This window comes from Stegastes partitus, unplaced genomic scaffold, assembly GCF_000690725.1.
Source record: "Stegastes partitus isolate 25-593 unplaced genomic scaffold, Stegastes_partitus-1.0.2 Scaffold227, whole genome shotgun sequence".
In the NCBI taxonomy this organism is placed as follows: domain Eukaryota; kingdom Metazoa; phylum Chordata; class Actinopteri; family Pomacentridae; genus Stegastes; species Stegastes partitus.
Window position 1 is genome coordinate 272,017 of NW_007577958.1, and position 16,479 is coordinate 288,495.

At 40.2% G+C, this 16,479-nt stretch overlaps 1 protein-coding gene across 1 annotated transcript in view; it reads left to right on the forward strand.

Annotated features, from left to right (window-relative positions):
* The first annotated feature begins 2,248 nt into the window (after positions 1-2,248).
* Positions 2,249-16,479, forward strand: part of waca (WW domain containing adaptor with coiled-coil a) — a 40,460-nt gene continuing 26,229 nt past the window's right edge. Inside the window, exons 1-4 of the mRNA XM_008281225.1 lie at positions 2,249-2,473; positions 2,696-2,726; positions 3,582-3,774; positions 15,709-15,800. Coding sequence (XP_008279447.1) covers positions 2,433-2,473; positions 2,696-2,726; positions 3,582-3,774; positions 15,709-15,800 — 357 coding nt within the window. The 5' untranslated portion in view covers positions 2,249-2,432. The remainder of the gene's footprint in view (positions 2,474-2,695; positions 2,727-3,581; positions 3,775-15,708; positions 15,801-16,479) is intronic.

A 16,479-nucleotide genomic window follows, 5' to 3' on the forward strand; every position in this document is an offset into this window, starting at 1 on the left:
CTTTTCTAAAGGATGTGAATTGATTCTGCCTAATTTTTATTAAATCAATAAATTTGTATAAATCAAATAAAAGCAAATAAAAAAAAAAGGTGAACTGTTTCTTTTTGGTCACAGCCAAGTATGTGTAATCGAATGGATCTTCCAATTCCTCATTATTACATGAGGAAAATAAATAATTAAACACAATAGGGAAGAAATAGTCTTACATGGTTGTAAGATCATAAAGATTTGCAAAAACAGCCTTTCTCTCTCTCTCTCTCTCTCTCTCTCTCTCTCTCTCTCTCTCTCTCTGTGTGTGTGTGTGTGTGTGTGTGCGTGTGAACAAGTTCCAGAAATGTGCTAACAATGAAAGCACCCCCCATTCATGCCCCCTTGTTCCCACATTAAAGTGCGCTGTGTGCCGAAATGCTGAACCACAGCTTCTTTTGTCCTCAGTCTGGGATATGATGTGGGAGATATTGTCTGGGAACAATGGAGCTCAGCAGCCCTCCTGTGACAGATAGTTGCTGTGAACCATCAATACAACCTGGTCAAAGCCCCAAAATGTTAAGAAACTGCTTTGCATTTTCACAGCACTCCTAGAATACTTCCCATGGGATTTATTTTATATATTTTCTTGTTACTCTGGAATAATTTACTATAGATCTATCATATTCTTGTGACAAATAAGGATTATTATTTTTTTCTTTTATTATTACAGCTAGAACAAGTGAAATAATGAAATGCTTTTTTTCTGCTTCTAGTCTGTATGAATAGGAAGCCTAGCTGCTTCAGAATGTCTCAGTGTCATCAGATGTTGATGGCACGAAATTTGCTCAGTAACTCAAAAATAGAAATCAAATTGTTCAGTTGCTCAAAGTGCACCAGTTTCACTGAGAGCAACCATGGTCCCTTGTCTGTTATTGTGAAACCATGGTCCAGCTCCAAGCTACACAGAAGAAACGGTGACCCCATGTGAGCCAGCTCACAGCCTTAGATCCTCAGACAGAACCCTTCTGGCTTTTTTTGATGCTGAGGCTTAAATCTAAAGGTGCTATTCTCTATCAGGGCCCCTCACCTTTGGGACTACCTGAAGAGATAAGCTCACTGAATCAGTTATTTACTTTAAGTCACATTTAAACCACAATTTATACAAATTGGATTGTCTGTGACATCTTCTTTTTTATTTTTCATAAAGTCTTGCTCATTAAGGGTGTTTTGCTGTTACTGTTACTCGATTTTTATTACTCACATTTTGCATTTTGTACTTCTTAAAAAAGTATCTTAGTCTACTTTAATTTTTCCTTGGTCCTTTTGGCTTTACTGTCTGGCTTAGCTTGTTATTTTGCCTTTTGGGTACCTTGCTTTAGCACTTTGTAAATTAAGATAAGCCTTTATTAATAAAAGGTGAACAATTATTCGCTATTTAAAAAGCATTCGATCTCTGCCCGTATTTAAATCGACAATAAAAATACCACAAAACAGATTTTATATTTTGGTGGCATATTTATACAATGTAACTATGAATTTTGCTGAAGTATTCAGAGAGGTTTATTGATATGCTGAATAAATGCTGCCTGCGATGCCATCATATGGCCACTAGATGTCATAAGAGAACAAGTCACGGTCAGTTGTGCGCAAATAATAAAGGCCTATTAAACATATGATATGTACAGTGTTAATTTACAAATGGAGCTGCGGTTTCATTTATTATAACTGTTCAAACGAAACTGTGTGGAGAAAATGAACGGCACAACTCAACAGCCCAAATGAAAGCGTTTACAAGTTTTGAGGCTGTTCGACTCCAGTCACACTGTGCCCCGGATGTTGCTATCGGAAGGGGGAGGTGGAAAACGGGGTTGCAGTGAGGTTGCCAGGTCAGTACAAGATTCACGTTTGTTAGTCGTATTTGATCTGTATTTGCTAAATACTCAACTTCTTGGAATAATTACGAGTGTAACAATTATCCTAGCACTCGTGGCTGACATTAGAGGATTTTGATACTCCATTCACCCACTTTATTTTAGCTTTGAAAATTTGCTAATATTGCAGCAAAACTAATAGTATCAGCCAAATGAAATTAAAATAAATGCCTGTAAATATAAATACACAAGAACTCCCCTAAGATAGTAATATTAGAAGTAAGATTAGACAAAATTTTTCTGAGGCGTTTTTTAGTTTATGAAGGCGTCCCCATAGTGGTGGATGTGTGTTATCTGGCAACCCAGCGCGCAGCTCCACGGCTACGTTTCCTCGGCAGATACACTCGGCTGTGTGTCTGAGTGGGAGATGGACTGAGTGAGGGCGCTCTTTCGACCAGTGCTGCTGATAGCATTGCAATACCCACAAGCTAGGTTGAAATAATTGACGATTTCAGGTCTGAATCAACAAGAAAAACACAGTACCATTATCAGTCTTTCACATCCCACTCCAAACACACTAACACGGCATTGATGGTAATGTATGCAAGGAAACAACCGAGACTCGGCGATGGGTAAACATCCTTTTTTTTTTTTTTTTTTTTTTTTTTTTTTTTTTTTTTACTTATTCTGATTTTCCTTTTCCTTGTAGCTACGCTTTGACAATCCGCCATTTTTACTGAAACCAAAATAAGTATCTGGAAACTTGCACGTTTAGCCGTAGCAGCACTTTTAAGCATTTCTCAGCGTTGGCATTTGAACATTCACATTCACAACTGTTTTCTTTGTATTTGCAGGTGCGACCGAAGAGATTCTCAGCCCTATCAGGTACTTGTTAGCTAACCGTAGCCTGCTAGCTTGCTAGCAGCAAATAAGATTAAAATGGACACTCTAGCTCAGGCTTCTGGAGAGCACAGCAGGCCCCAGTCAGTGCGGAAAATAACACGAAAAGTACGAGATTGTGCTTTAAATAGCCATTTGAGCGCATTAAATATCTCCTAACGTAAATATCGTCAGGTAAAGACAACACTAGCTGAATGTATTCGTCGAATTCAATGGTTTTGGAAAAGGTATAGACGAGTTTTATTGCAGCTCGAAGCTAATGATAGCCTGTTACTGTTAGCTTGCTTGCTAGCCAGTCCGATTAGGGCCTGACCGCAATCTGTCATTTTAAGGATATAGCTAGCTAAGCTCTCTATACATCAGAGTACTGGACATTAGAACTGCAAACCAGCCTGTTAACAATTTAAATGAAAATGGAGCTGCCGAGCAGGAAACGTAGACTATTATTTGTGTGTTGATACGGTGTTGTGTTTACTTCGTCATTAGGACAAATTTTAAAGGTCTTACAACAACAAAAATGCATTGTTAAAACAGTAATGCAAGCATACTTAATGTGGCTTCTTAATAATTCCTCTTTAGAATGAATTTAATAGATAAATCACCTGCTCCCATCTCATCAATATTTAGCTGCATGAAGGGAGATTAGCTTTGCAAATTAATTTCTGAAATATTAAAACTTTGATGCTTAAATACTTTGACATACTAGTAGTTAAAGCTGCAAAGCCTTGTGGGTATCTGAGTATCACTAGTTTAAGAGGTTCTCTACCAGTGATCAAAGTATGAGACCGTTGTACACACACGACATTAGATTTTAGTGAAATTTTTGATTTGTGTCCACAGACTCTCAAATACTCGTCCAAGAGCCATCCAGGAGGGGACCACCGGCATGAAAAGATGCGAGACTCCTCAGATGTCACTCCTCCCTGCAAAATGCTCAGGAGGTCTGACAGCCCTGAAAACAAACACATCGACAGCACAGGGCACAGCAGAGCAAAGGCTGTCCACACACACCGGGCCAGAGACAGGGATGGAGGTGAGACAGCGCTTATTGGGGATCAAATGGGTTGACATCAACAACAAATTGCTACCTTTAATATCCTGACATAGTGCTCTCATGTCAGCCAGACACACAGGGCATGTTGTCCTTTTTACTGTCTATTGTTTTTACAACCGACAGCTCCGACACTGAAACTTTGCCGTACAATGAAGTAATAAGTATTCCAGCTGTGGCAGTTTTGGATCAGACTAGCACAAAATAGATACACTGATCAACTTTGGTAACAACCAACGGAATTTTTTATTTTACCAAGATGCGTTCAACGTTAGCCACTTGAGTCGACCTCAGCTGTCAGCAGTTGTTGAGTAGTCCTTGTGGTTTCTGCAACTGGAACCACAAAGCCAGATGTGTTGTGAATTTGTTTGAATTCTAATGCTGTGGAATGAAAATTAAGTCCACACACACACTACCCAGTAATTCAGATGTTGGAGAACCTAACTTGCAAGGGGAAGTACGTGTGTTTTTGAGTTTTTCGGGATCCACATGCGGACATGTTCAGTTGAATTTTCAATAAAATCTGTCAAAATTCATATTTTGGAGACTGGGTTAAAGTCTTCTTGTATACTCAGTTTCCTACTGTTTTCTTGCCAAGATAAAACACAGGGACACAAAACATTTTTCTATTTCTCAATATTTGACTGGCTGGCAGTCAAGTAGTACGTATGACTGTGTGAGATGTCGCGAAGTTGGGCTTAATCTCAGTTGTACATGAGAACCTTTTGAGTTTAATTTGAAAGTTGCATTGCAGTTTTTTGTTTTTTCTTCAGTAGTACATTGATGAACTGCATGGAGCCGATGATGAATACAGAAGTCTTTTCTTCATTCTCAATGACAATTTTGATACCTAAAAAGTAAATAAATCAGTCTATTCAAAAATAAACTCTTACTTACAAAAGTTGTGGCACACTCAATGTGCTGACACACACCTGCTAACGTGAGCAGCACCCGTTCAGTTCTGAGCTGTCTGTTGCTACGTTGGCCTTTGTGAATGTCGTTTGTAAGGTATTGCTGTAGAGGATTCAGCTGTCACAGTTTGCAAAACATTACTGCTGAGATTCTGAACAGTCATATTTAGGATCTGAATTTTTTGACCATATGTTAATGCAGAGACTCATTCGCCTTGAGTTCTGTGTACAGGTCCAGATACGTGTCTGAAGGAGCTCCGATAGGATAGAGGTTTTTCATCTCTCGTTTTAGAAGATCTACGACGCCATTTGTATACTTGATTTTGGTGATCTGTAGCTTTAAAGTAATTTTTTTGGCCAGTTTGCCTTTATTGTATACGGCAGTCGAGAGAGAGAGACAGGAAAGTGGGGGAGAAGAATGGCAGCAAAGGGCCATAAGCGGGATTCGAACCCATGGCCGCTGCGTCTGGGACTATAGCCCCGGTACATGGGATGCCAGGTCAAACAGTTGAGCTATAGCGGCAGCCCGGTGATCTGTAGCTTCTCCCAGATCATCCGACTCAAACACAAAATATCTTTTCACGCGTGTTGTTGTTTTTCTACAAGTCACAGCAGACCTGAGGGCTGCACTATGAAGCGAGATTAGTGGGGTAGCGAGGTATGTTGAGCCTTAAGTTGGAGCTTTCAGTGTCACAAAGGTGGCTCTCTTTTTAGCTGGCTAGATCACCATAAACTGATGCTGTGGCGCTAACCTGATCTGGGGCAGGTTGTGTTCAGAGTTTCGGCTTTAAAGCGACTGGAAGAAGCGTCTCCTTTTTGTCAAATTGTTTTCCCGACGATTCTTTATGTGCATACAGATTCTCAGCTGAGGGAATGTGTTAGCTCTGTAAACCTGATGGCCTGTATGTTACTAAAACCACTGAATGAAACCGTGTTGTGACAGTATCGCACACTGTATACATAGTGTTTCCATGGGAACCTGACGTCCCGATGCAAAAATACATTTGATCATGATTTGCTGTCAAGTCCATTTACTGTGCTGGTACTGCAACTAATAGAACACAGATTACAACCTGGATTATTCTACTGGTATTTATTACAACATATATTTAATCAGTAACATAAATGTCACTTTGATTTGGCTGAAAACTAAAATGATATCCTGCATTATGGGACACCGTCAGCACTTCAATTTGACACCATGTTTAAATATATGAAGCTTAAAGTTTCACAGGTTTCATGTGCGGTTATCAGTTAGAAGTAAGAGGACGCATTGATCAGTAAAATAATATGTTTAACTGGTTTCTTCTAGCGATCCTGTTTTGCTTTATTTGCAGTAGCAGCGCTTTTTGCCGTCACAGTTTTATATTGGTCATTATTCTCCATCATAACAACCTGTTGACTGAAGCAGCTGCACACGATATTTTCATTTTCCGCGGAAGAAGAGTCACATGACACATTAAACACCCCCTTTATTGTGAATAGAGTTTGAAACAAAAAGCCTGAGTTAACAAAAGAAAATTGTTAACCACCTCTGTGATACCTGTGATCGCTGACTGGGGCTTTAGTTTTTGTCAAGCCGACTTGCACAAAGAAAGTCCGGCTGTGTCAGACCTGCTTCGCGACACAACCGTCTGTTGTTACACTTGCTGCTGCTTCCGTTCCACGAGTTGCTTTTACTGTCCAGTATCTCAAGAGCGTCAGTACTTTTGGAACCATCGAAAAACAAGTATCATCATGCTTCCAGATTTTTGGCATCAGCTTGGTACCAAAGTGTCAGTTCTTAAGATATTCTTACTACAGACATATAATTACACAGCAGCTGGGAATAAACGGTGTTCCAGGCTTTTTCCTTGCTAACAGAAGGGACAGGTAGATACGTTGCCAGTGTGCTTGGTCCTTCGGTAGACCAAGAGTTGAAAATACAACTCAAGAGAAACACAAATGAAGCAACTGGATGTGCCTACAGATTTCATTGCTCTATTATATATTACGGTATTTAAGAACAGGTGTCGAGGACTTTAGACACAGATGCTGGCTGTTAGAAAGCGTAGTATTTATGGAGTTAATAAGCTATATCTGCTTGCCTTGTCATGATTTTAAAAGTGAGGTGGTCATAGTAAATCTTATATTTAACATATTAATGCCAAAGCAGCAAACTAGCCTTTATCAATGTTTTACACATGAACTCATATTATTAGATAAATCGTATAAAACAAGGCTTCATTAATGAAGAGATGAAGTGACTGTCAGGTCAAAGGTTTTGCTCACAGTGATGAACCAACAGAACACGATCGCCCAGCTCTGCAGTCTCCCAAAGCTCTTTGAAGTGTTTTCCTGCATCTTTCAGCTCATTGCTTTGGTTTTTCAGCCAACAGATTTATTGGTACCAGTTAGCTCGTGCTCGCCATCCTCCTGTCTAGCCCCCACCAGACAGTCGTTTTTACCAACCGATTTTCTGATAAACTGCCTGTGTGCTACCTGTCGCACAACAAACGGCACAGAGAAAAAGGTTTGACTTGCTAATGCGTGTGGTCGAGCCTCCAGCTGAAGTCCAAGGGCTTGGTTTCGACTACAATGGAGCAAAGAGGAGAGTGATCGTCATTCATCATTATTGTCAGTGGTCAGAGACACGACTCCAAATGAATACTGATGTCGCTGCATGTTTGCTAGATGTGTGAAACAAACAATTATGTTGGTACGTCAGTTACAGTATAGGGTGCAAAGTAAATTAGCAATGTCGTTTTTTCAGTGTCAGTTATACTTAGTGCAGATTTGATGTTTTGTGCTGTTAACCAGATATTACGTTTGTGGCTGTAAAGGCCATACCTTTTGAGGAAAGGTGTCTGCCGTTTCCGTTTTGACTCACTTGAAAATGTTGCCCACCAAACCTTATCACGTTTGATAAAAAGTTTGGATTCTTTACGTTTGTTGAATGCTGTCGAAGTCGAGTGCTGGGACCGACGAAACTACAAGTCACAAACCACGGAGCATCAGCACAGCGGTCCGTAGGGCTGATCAGCTGGACAGAGAATGATTACAATTGTTGGAACTACTGAAACACTTGCGGTCGTTACAGGGTAGAAATTCTTTACCCGCAAGTCTGTCCCAGTGGAAACACTTCTGAGAGCACTTCAACGAGGCAGCAGACAAGTTTATCTTTGGCCTTGTCAAGTTACTCATGGAATTACTATAAATTAGTGAAAGCACAAATGATCCGCCACCGTATTTTGTCATTTTAACCAATGCAAGTGATACTTAGCCCCAACCTAACAATGTGGCGCTTTGCTAATGACAGAGAGAGGACAGCTGACAATCTGTTAGCATCAGAGTTTAGTTTATTTTGACGTTCTTCGTCTTAAGAGTCTTTCTTACTTGAGCAGCAAAACATTCTTTCACTTGGTAAAAGTCTGGCACGATAAGCTGCTGCAAAGAAGAGCAGCTGGAGCAGTTTATTTGATCAAAGAAGAAACAGACAAGATTTTAAATGGCTTGGTTTAAGCTAATACAGTCCATTAAAATATGACCAGATCAGCCGTGATACCGACTATTATGATCATACTGGGACTTCTATAATTTTATGAATGTTAGAAAAGTCATTCTGAAGTAGGGCCGGGCAATTCATTACTTTCGAATCAAAATCACAAGTGACGCGTCAATGGCTTTACAAATTTACACCGATCTCCACGTGTGACGGTCAGGTGTTTGATGGTCTCATATGGTGTCGCTCAGTGACGTTTAAAATCTGTTGCATAGTGAATATTAGACTGAAGCTTGACTTTAAAAAAAGATATAGCAATCACAACATCTGTCCCTGCTCCCAAGTGCCATGTTGCATCACATATATTTTGTGTCACTTCATGCCCATAACAGACATTTTCTGTTCCAATTGTAGTCGAGTACATAATTCAGAACCACTGTTCTGTTCAGCAGATATGGAACAAAAATGTGCTGCATTTTTTAGATGGTCGATAGTGCCGATGCCACCAGTGTGTGCAAACCCTTTAGGATCCTGCTACCAACTCTTCACATGCTGAGTTCTGTAATAAGGGTGAATTAAAAGCTGTTAGGAATGTCAAGCTCAATAAATGGTCTGTTGTAATTTAAGCTACAGGTGAGAACTCTATGTAGGCTGTAGGCTTCCTGACTAATTTGATTTGCTTCCTAAAAAATGTGCAGTTACTAATGAGCGTGACGACATAATCATGTATTATGTAGAATTCTGTGGCAGCTGACAAAAGGATGTAGAAGGCTGTTTGATTTCTTTATAACTAGATTCTGATTGAGAGTTAACATATTTGGATTTCAGAATGTATATTTATTGTGGCTTTCCCTCTTTTGTCATGCATGTATGTTAAAGAAAACTGCAACCCAGTATAACTACTTACTAAGGACACCGTTGTCTTCCGTGTCCCAGTGGTGTCCTCCAGAATCATTTCTCAGTAAAGCTTCCTGCAGTGGTTTTGTGGAGTAGCCCTGCCAAATCTAAAACATGCTTCTTCTTCTTTCTTTTTATTTTTTTCCAAGAAACTTAGTGCCTCCACTGGCATCAGAAGCAGTAATTCCATTTTTCTGTAGTTAAATTGCTGCTGAAAGCTGCTTTTATTTTGGATCAATTTCTAAAGTACCTGAGTTTGTTAAACACAGAGATGGAAGAGCCTCTTATTGAACCATTGGTGTCACCTGCTTGCACTTTTTGTACTGGCAAGGTCCTTTGTCATTTAGGTAGCACGTCCGTCTTTCGTTAGATGCTTCTAAGTAAAAGGTTCCCCTGTTAAGATGGATAATGAGAGCAGGTCGATGGTTGATGCCATCATCTATCGCTGATGGAACACAGATTGTGATTAGATGGCAACAGTGTGAAATGGAGGCAGGAGAAGTGTTTACGATCACCCACCTCACCCCCATCATAATGTTTAACTTAAAATATGACGGAACTTGGTCTCCCGTGGTCCCAAAAGTATTGAGGGTGCCGTAGATGCTGTAGGGTCTGTAAATACTGAACAATAACAAAATGCAGATGATGATTTTAAGTGCAGCAACAGAGGGCTGAACTACGAAGCAAGTTTGACACAGCCAGGCTTTTTTTGTGTCACTTGGCTCGACGAAAACTAAAGTCCCAGTCAGAGGTAACGGGTATCAGGAAGGTGGCCATCAACTGTCTTTGTTAAGTCAGGCTTTTTGCTTCAAACTGAGTCCGTTTACACAAAAGAGGGCGTTTAACGTGTCATGTGACTCATCTTCTGCACAAAATGAAACCATCTTGAGCATCCGCTTCAGTCAACAGGTTGCTTTAATGAAAAACGATAAGGTATATAAAAATGTATGATGGGAGATAGTGCTGCTACGGATGCTGGTAGAAGACTGTTTACTGTGTGTTAATATATTTATTTCTGACAGCTGCACATTAAAGCTGCTGATTTTAAACTTCATGTGTTTAAGCAGGACATATTATCGAAGTGCATTTAGTTCTGACACTGTCCCATAATGCAGGATGTCACATTTTTGGCCAAGGCGCAGTTAAAGTAATGTTATTGATAGAAAAATATCTGAAATACATACCAATGCAATAATCAGTTTTCCAGTCTGTGTTGTATCAGCTGCAGCACCAGAAGTGTAAACAGACTTGGCAGCAAATCAGGACCAAACATAGAAAACATGCGATTTCTGCATCACCAGCTGAATACATGTCAGGTTCTGTGGCAACAAAGCACATCCAGTGTGTTGCTGTGACTGGATGTTTTCATTCAGTGGTGTTAGTAACATACATAGCCTGGTCTGGACCAGGTTAGCTCCTCAGCATCAGTTACCATGGTGATCTAACCAGGTTTAAAGACAGCCATCTCCGTGACCCTTGAAAAGCTTTAGGGTCAACATACCTCACTAATCTCACTTCATAGTCCGTCAGGTCTGCTGCAACTTAAGGGGGAGAAAAACAAAACAGACCAAGTTTAGGTACAAGGAGACATGTAGCGTTTGAGTCGATAATCAGTGACGAGTCCTCATAATGTTTGTAGGCGACCATCGTTACTGTTCAGTCTGCCGAACTATATAGTGTGTGTCAGTACACAGTGTGTGCGACAGCTTTTCTTTGAATTTTTGTATCAAATTCGTCATTGAGAATTGTGGTAGTTAAGTGATAGAGGTACACTATCAGATGTGTAGCACTGTGACACCCCGCGTTGAAGTTAATGATTTTTCATTCGGCAGTAATAAGAGTTAGAGGTTTGGTTTCTGGTTAACCCTCTGCCAGTGTCTGGACTCAGCCAAACACTGATTGTGAGTCAACTTTACTGCGAGGGAAATTTTTTTGCCTGTTTTTGTGCATATCATATATTAATTTGCTTTACGTACTGTAGACGAACTTCATAGTTTTATTTCAGGACCTCCGTTGCTTTTGAACACTTCTTGAGTATTTTTTAATGTTGCTTAAATTTGTGACTGAGGGTAACCTGTGTGATGTAACTCCCTTCATTGAGTGATTGTAGTGGATGCTGTCTCTTCCACTCAAATCTTCCTATAAGACTACTTGTTCAGTTCCGTTTGCATTAGGAAGAGGTATCAGTGGGATTTTAACATTAGTACGACTATTACTGATATTTAGTCCAGTTCTACAACAGTGTTCTTATTGGTTGTTTTTTATTTTCAGGACAAAAACATTCAGGAACCTGACTTAATATTGCTTTATTGTCTTTTTTCTCTCTTTGTCAAATCAAACCAAGTTTATTGTCATGTTGCTTTACATACACACTAGTACAGGCAAGATGAGAGAGTTTCTTCAGGATCATTTAATTAGTAAGTTTTGCGGATTGAACGTCTAGGATAGGCAAGACACTAAACGTTCATGCTCACTGTCTCCTGAAGGGGCCGCTGCGTCCATGCGCACCGCCATTACGTCCGCATGTTCACTTAAAAAATTGAATGCAGGACTTTTTCTTTGACGGTGTGAAGATTCGATTAAAGCAAGACGGTTTATCTGAAGCTTCCAAATCACTAAATCTGCCCTGTTGGGACGACGAGCTTTTCAGTTGAACTAGTCGTCACTCATAACTTTTTCCAAACTGCAGCTCTGTATCACTTAAAATACTGACAAACTCACTGTACAATTAACTTCAAGTAATGATTGTGATTTGAATTTGGCAACATTTCTAAGTCAAATGATCGCTTATAGAGAAAGTTAGAAGCAATAGAAAGTCCTGGTCTCACACACTCATTCATGTCAGCTGCAGTATAATGTGCAGTCAATCCCACATCCAGCCTTGTTCCTAAAGGGAGTGCGGACAAAAACAGCTCAGCTAGATTCTCTGTGACGAACTTTCACTGTATGTCTCGAAGGAATTGTCATGTTTGTTCTTTTGCTTGTTGCACTTGTGGCAGCGAGTGTGTGAGATTTGACCCCGCCGCTCGGACACAAGCCTCCAGAAAACTATCTCAAGGTGAAAAATGCAGATCAGTTTCCTCAAATGTCTTGTTTTGTCCAAAGATCTTCAGTTTACTGTCACAGAGGAAAGAAATCAGAAAATATTCACACTGAGGAAGCTGAAATCACAAAGTTTAGACTGATTGTAACAAAAAGGACTCAAACTGATTAATCGATTGCTGGAATATTTGACAACTGATTAATTAGTTGACAACTAATCGATAAATCGTTGTCGCTGTCCCTCTAAGCGGCTGTGTGGGTGTCGATGCTGGCTGGTTAAACTCACTAGAACTGGATTTTGGTCCAGTAACTGTTGGTTCTGGTCTCAGTTGGTTCCACAGTGGAAACACAAAGTGGACATGTATCATAGACAAATGTACTATCAGACAAAAATGTACAAGATCATTTTTGTGAAGCAATAATGAATAAGAAATCAGTTTTCTTAATGTTGCTCGTACCGATAGCAGAACCTACAAAGTTAGAGTTTAACGCTCCGCTGGTCTTTAATGTCTTTATCTTTGTTTAACCCAGGTACCATTTAATGCTGGACTTCACTGCCCATCACTAGTTTGTGGACAGTTTTTCTCAGAAAAAATGTGATTAAAAGAAAACTGGTGATTGCCATAAATTCTCTGAAGTGATGTATAAAGATTTTTGCATATCCCTACGTTAGCCTTGTTGATTTTTATAGTTTAGAAGGATGCAGAAAGGAATCAGTTTGAAGTTTTTACTGTTTCTTTTTGGGGATAGTGTCTGTTCCACAATTATGATGTACATTAGCTATCCTAAAAAGTTTCCTTATTAATATGATATTAAACTGTGAGGCCCCAAATTACAGTTTGGCACAGTTGAAAATGAGTAGGGATGGGTATTGGTAGGCTATGTCTGTGTCAGTATTGCTTGTCAAGATCGCTGCTTATGAATACTCTTATCAACATTCCTCTTTAATTTACTGTGATTCAATTTTACACACACTCAGCACACGAGGACTAAGTTTGCCTTTGATCTACTTATTTTATAACTGGAAGGACACTGGGAGATTGTAGATCTCTGCCAAGGTCAATAGTCCACTATTCTATCATGGGTCATTTCACAACCTAAACCAGATAACATCAAAGTGCTCGCATCGAAATTTGCCTTGATCACTTTTGCATAATTCTACTGATAAAGAGTAATGAAAGCACAAAGTGACAGATCAGTTATAGCTAACAGATGCTCAGTGTGAGGAAGAAAGAATCAAAGGTTGAGTTGTGGTTGTTTGGTTTCCTGTGCTTGAGATCTTTCACTGATCGACTGTCTCTTGCAGGCACAGAAGAGAAGTGAGTCAACACATGCGCATACATTGTTTAAATGCCTCATAACAGTTAACACATTATATGTAAGAAAGCATTAGAAATGTATGTCGTACATTTCACAACACAGTTTTGCTGAACATTGACAACGGGAACACAGTGATGCCACCACAGCCAGCCATGCTGAAGCTCATGGTGTATGAACTTAGCTGTCACTATAAACGTAAAGTTAATGTCAAAACTGTAATTCCACCTGGTGCTGTAACGTTGTAAAGATAATAAGTGTGGAGTTGTTTCATCTGATATCAAGTGTTACCTTTACTGGAATCGACTGGTGTCGTTAATCTGGTCTGTGGAGTTGTTCTGTTAACTCAAGGAATGGACTGGCAGGATAGTCACTGGAGGCAGAAGTCACTTTGCCCAGAAAATCAGACACACTTCAGAAACATGGCTGGTTGTCTCATTAATTTGCCTTATTTTTCCCACTGTTACATGCAGTTAGGCACAGAGAAGTTGATTTAAGGACTAGCCAAACACAGACAGCAAGCTAAAGCCCACTCACTTTCATTTTCCTGCTTGACTTTTCATTTTTTTTTGTGGTACTAGTCAGCTTTTGTCCGTGTTGTACAGTCGTGACTCGATAAACCGACACTAAATGTAAAACCTTCTTTGATGTCGGATAGCAAGGCTGTTGGATTGTCAAGACAGAGGTCGAGATACAAGGAGGGCTTGATGCTTGAAGGGTTATTTGTTGTTAATATTCATTGTTAATAGTTATAATAACTAGTAGGGCTGGTCTGAATAGCACTCTCTGGTCTCTGGATATTCAGGCCCAATTAATGATGAATATCTGAATATTCAGCGCATTCAGGGGACCACTTCCAATCCGGGGAGCGCTCTGACGGGGTGGAAGTGGTCAGAACGCACAGGCTAGTTTAGGATAGCAGTCCCAGTTCTGTTTCCACCATGGGTGGTGACAGTGGCACCATCTGTGTTTACGTCTGTAAACACTGAGCACGCTCGCTGAATGTGACGTCGTCGTGTCCTCTTCTGCGCATGCGGGACACTTTTGGGTCGTATGAAGTTCACACAGCAGATCACATACAAGTTGCATTTAATGTAAACAAACTCGCAAAAAAATACTGGATTTCACAAAAAATCTAAATTGAGCATTAAGTCCTGCAGTCTGAACATAGCCGATCTGTGGGATTGTTCAGTCAGATAATACGCTGTTATCCTTATTTGTGACATAAACTGTCATGTCGGAGTCAGAATCCAAGGCTGTTGGTATGTTAAGGCTGTTTTTCATGGGTTCCGTTCGTTTTCCTGTTGGATAGCAAGGTTTTAGATTGTTAAGGGTCGGATGATCGAGTCATGACTATATGTTGCTTTTTGTCATTCAGCTGCACACAGATAAATGTAAAATGCTGTCTTAAATGTGGTAGTTTACAAGCTGAAAGGTTTATTTTGCACCACTGGACATGCCAAAGATTTTTTTGCAGATCTTGCACGTGAGCAGATTGTCATTGATTCTGGTCTGTGGACAGCGGTGCTCAGTACATCCTTTGTTTTCCATTGCTGTATGTGGGAAAACCTCGTCACTCAAGGCCTTTCATTCAAGCATACCGTCCCTGCTGTGATCTCCCTCGCTGTCATGACGTGTCTCCCAAAACAAATTTTTCTTCTTTTTCTTTTTTCTTGAACAAATTCTTTGCAAGTGCTTACACTTCTAGCATCTAATAGCAGCTGGGCAAAGCTGAGAAGATTAAACGTGCAAAAGCAAATTCAGTCTTGCCATCTGATTGCTGCACTCTATTACCTGTCATGGTGTTGACGGTGTTCACTTTTTCAATCAAGCTGACAGCCTTGTACTGAGATGGAGAGATTTAAACCTAGGATGCCTTGTTAAGCAAACAGGTGTAGGAACAAATTGAATCTATGCTGTTACAATAATGGGCTTGTAATACGTAGTGATGGTTTCGTTACAGCTAAGGCAGATGTTTTGTGTAATGAATTGAATGATGCTGCTCACCACAGCGCTCTGCTGCCCGTCCCTGCCCCAGCTACAGTTTACAGGAATGTATGTCATAACTGTAGCTTGTTTCTGCAGACTTTACCAAGAGAGACGTGTATTGACACTGTGCATATGTCTGAAAGTTGAAGGAATTTGTTGGTACGAGGCTGACGTGACAGCTTTTATTCTCCGCCAGGCTTTTCACAGTTAGGTCAGTGAACTTTTCGTGTTGTTGGCTGTTGGTGATGCATTTTTCCTTCTGCTTGTGTTTTGTTGCAGGGACCAGTTATTCTCCGCAAGAAAATTCTCACAACCACAGTTCCCTTCATAGCTTCAACTCACATTCTAACCCCAGCAAGACCTCAGACACAGTAAGTACTGCCTCTGCCTCAGCATGGGCGCTGAAGATGGACTTTTTCATGGTTTCTCCAGTAGAATAGTCTGAATTGTTTCTGCACAGTTGCTCTTCTGTAGTTTTGTGGGTTTGATGTTGCATTTTGTGTCTAGTTAATGTTAAGATTAAAAAAACAGTTTGTCTCACTGTATTCTTGCACTATAATTCACAATCAAATCAATTTTAGCCCTCTTACGTTCATATTCTGTTTCAATTCTAAGCTCTAATCTTCTGCCCTGTTTTATGTATTAGCGTCAATTAATGTATCATATCACATTTTAACATAAAGAAGCACAGGACTACATTGTAAAATGTCAACTGAAGGCAAGAGATGGAGCACAAAATGCCAGTTACAACGATCCTTTAAAGGGAAAACTGGTGAAGTCTGGATACCTTAACAATCTGAAGCTGTCTCTGAAATAAACCCTTCCTTCCCACTTGAAAAGATTGTCTGAAAACAGCCCAACCGTAGCTTTCTGCTTGCAACCAAACATCTTTTGTACATTTCGGATTACATTACAAGCTCTTGCATCAGACCCTCTCACCACAGACACACACGCGCACACACACACACCTACACACACACACACACACACACACACACACACACACACACACACACACACACACACACACACACACACACACACACACAC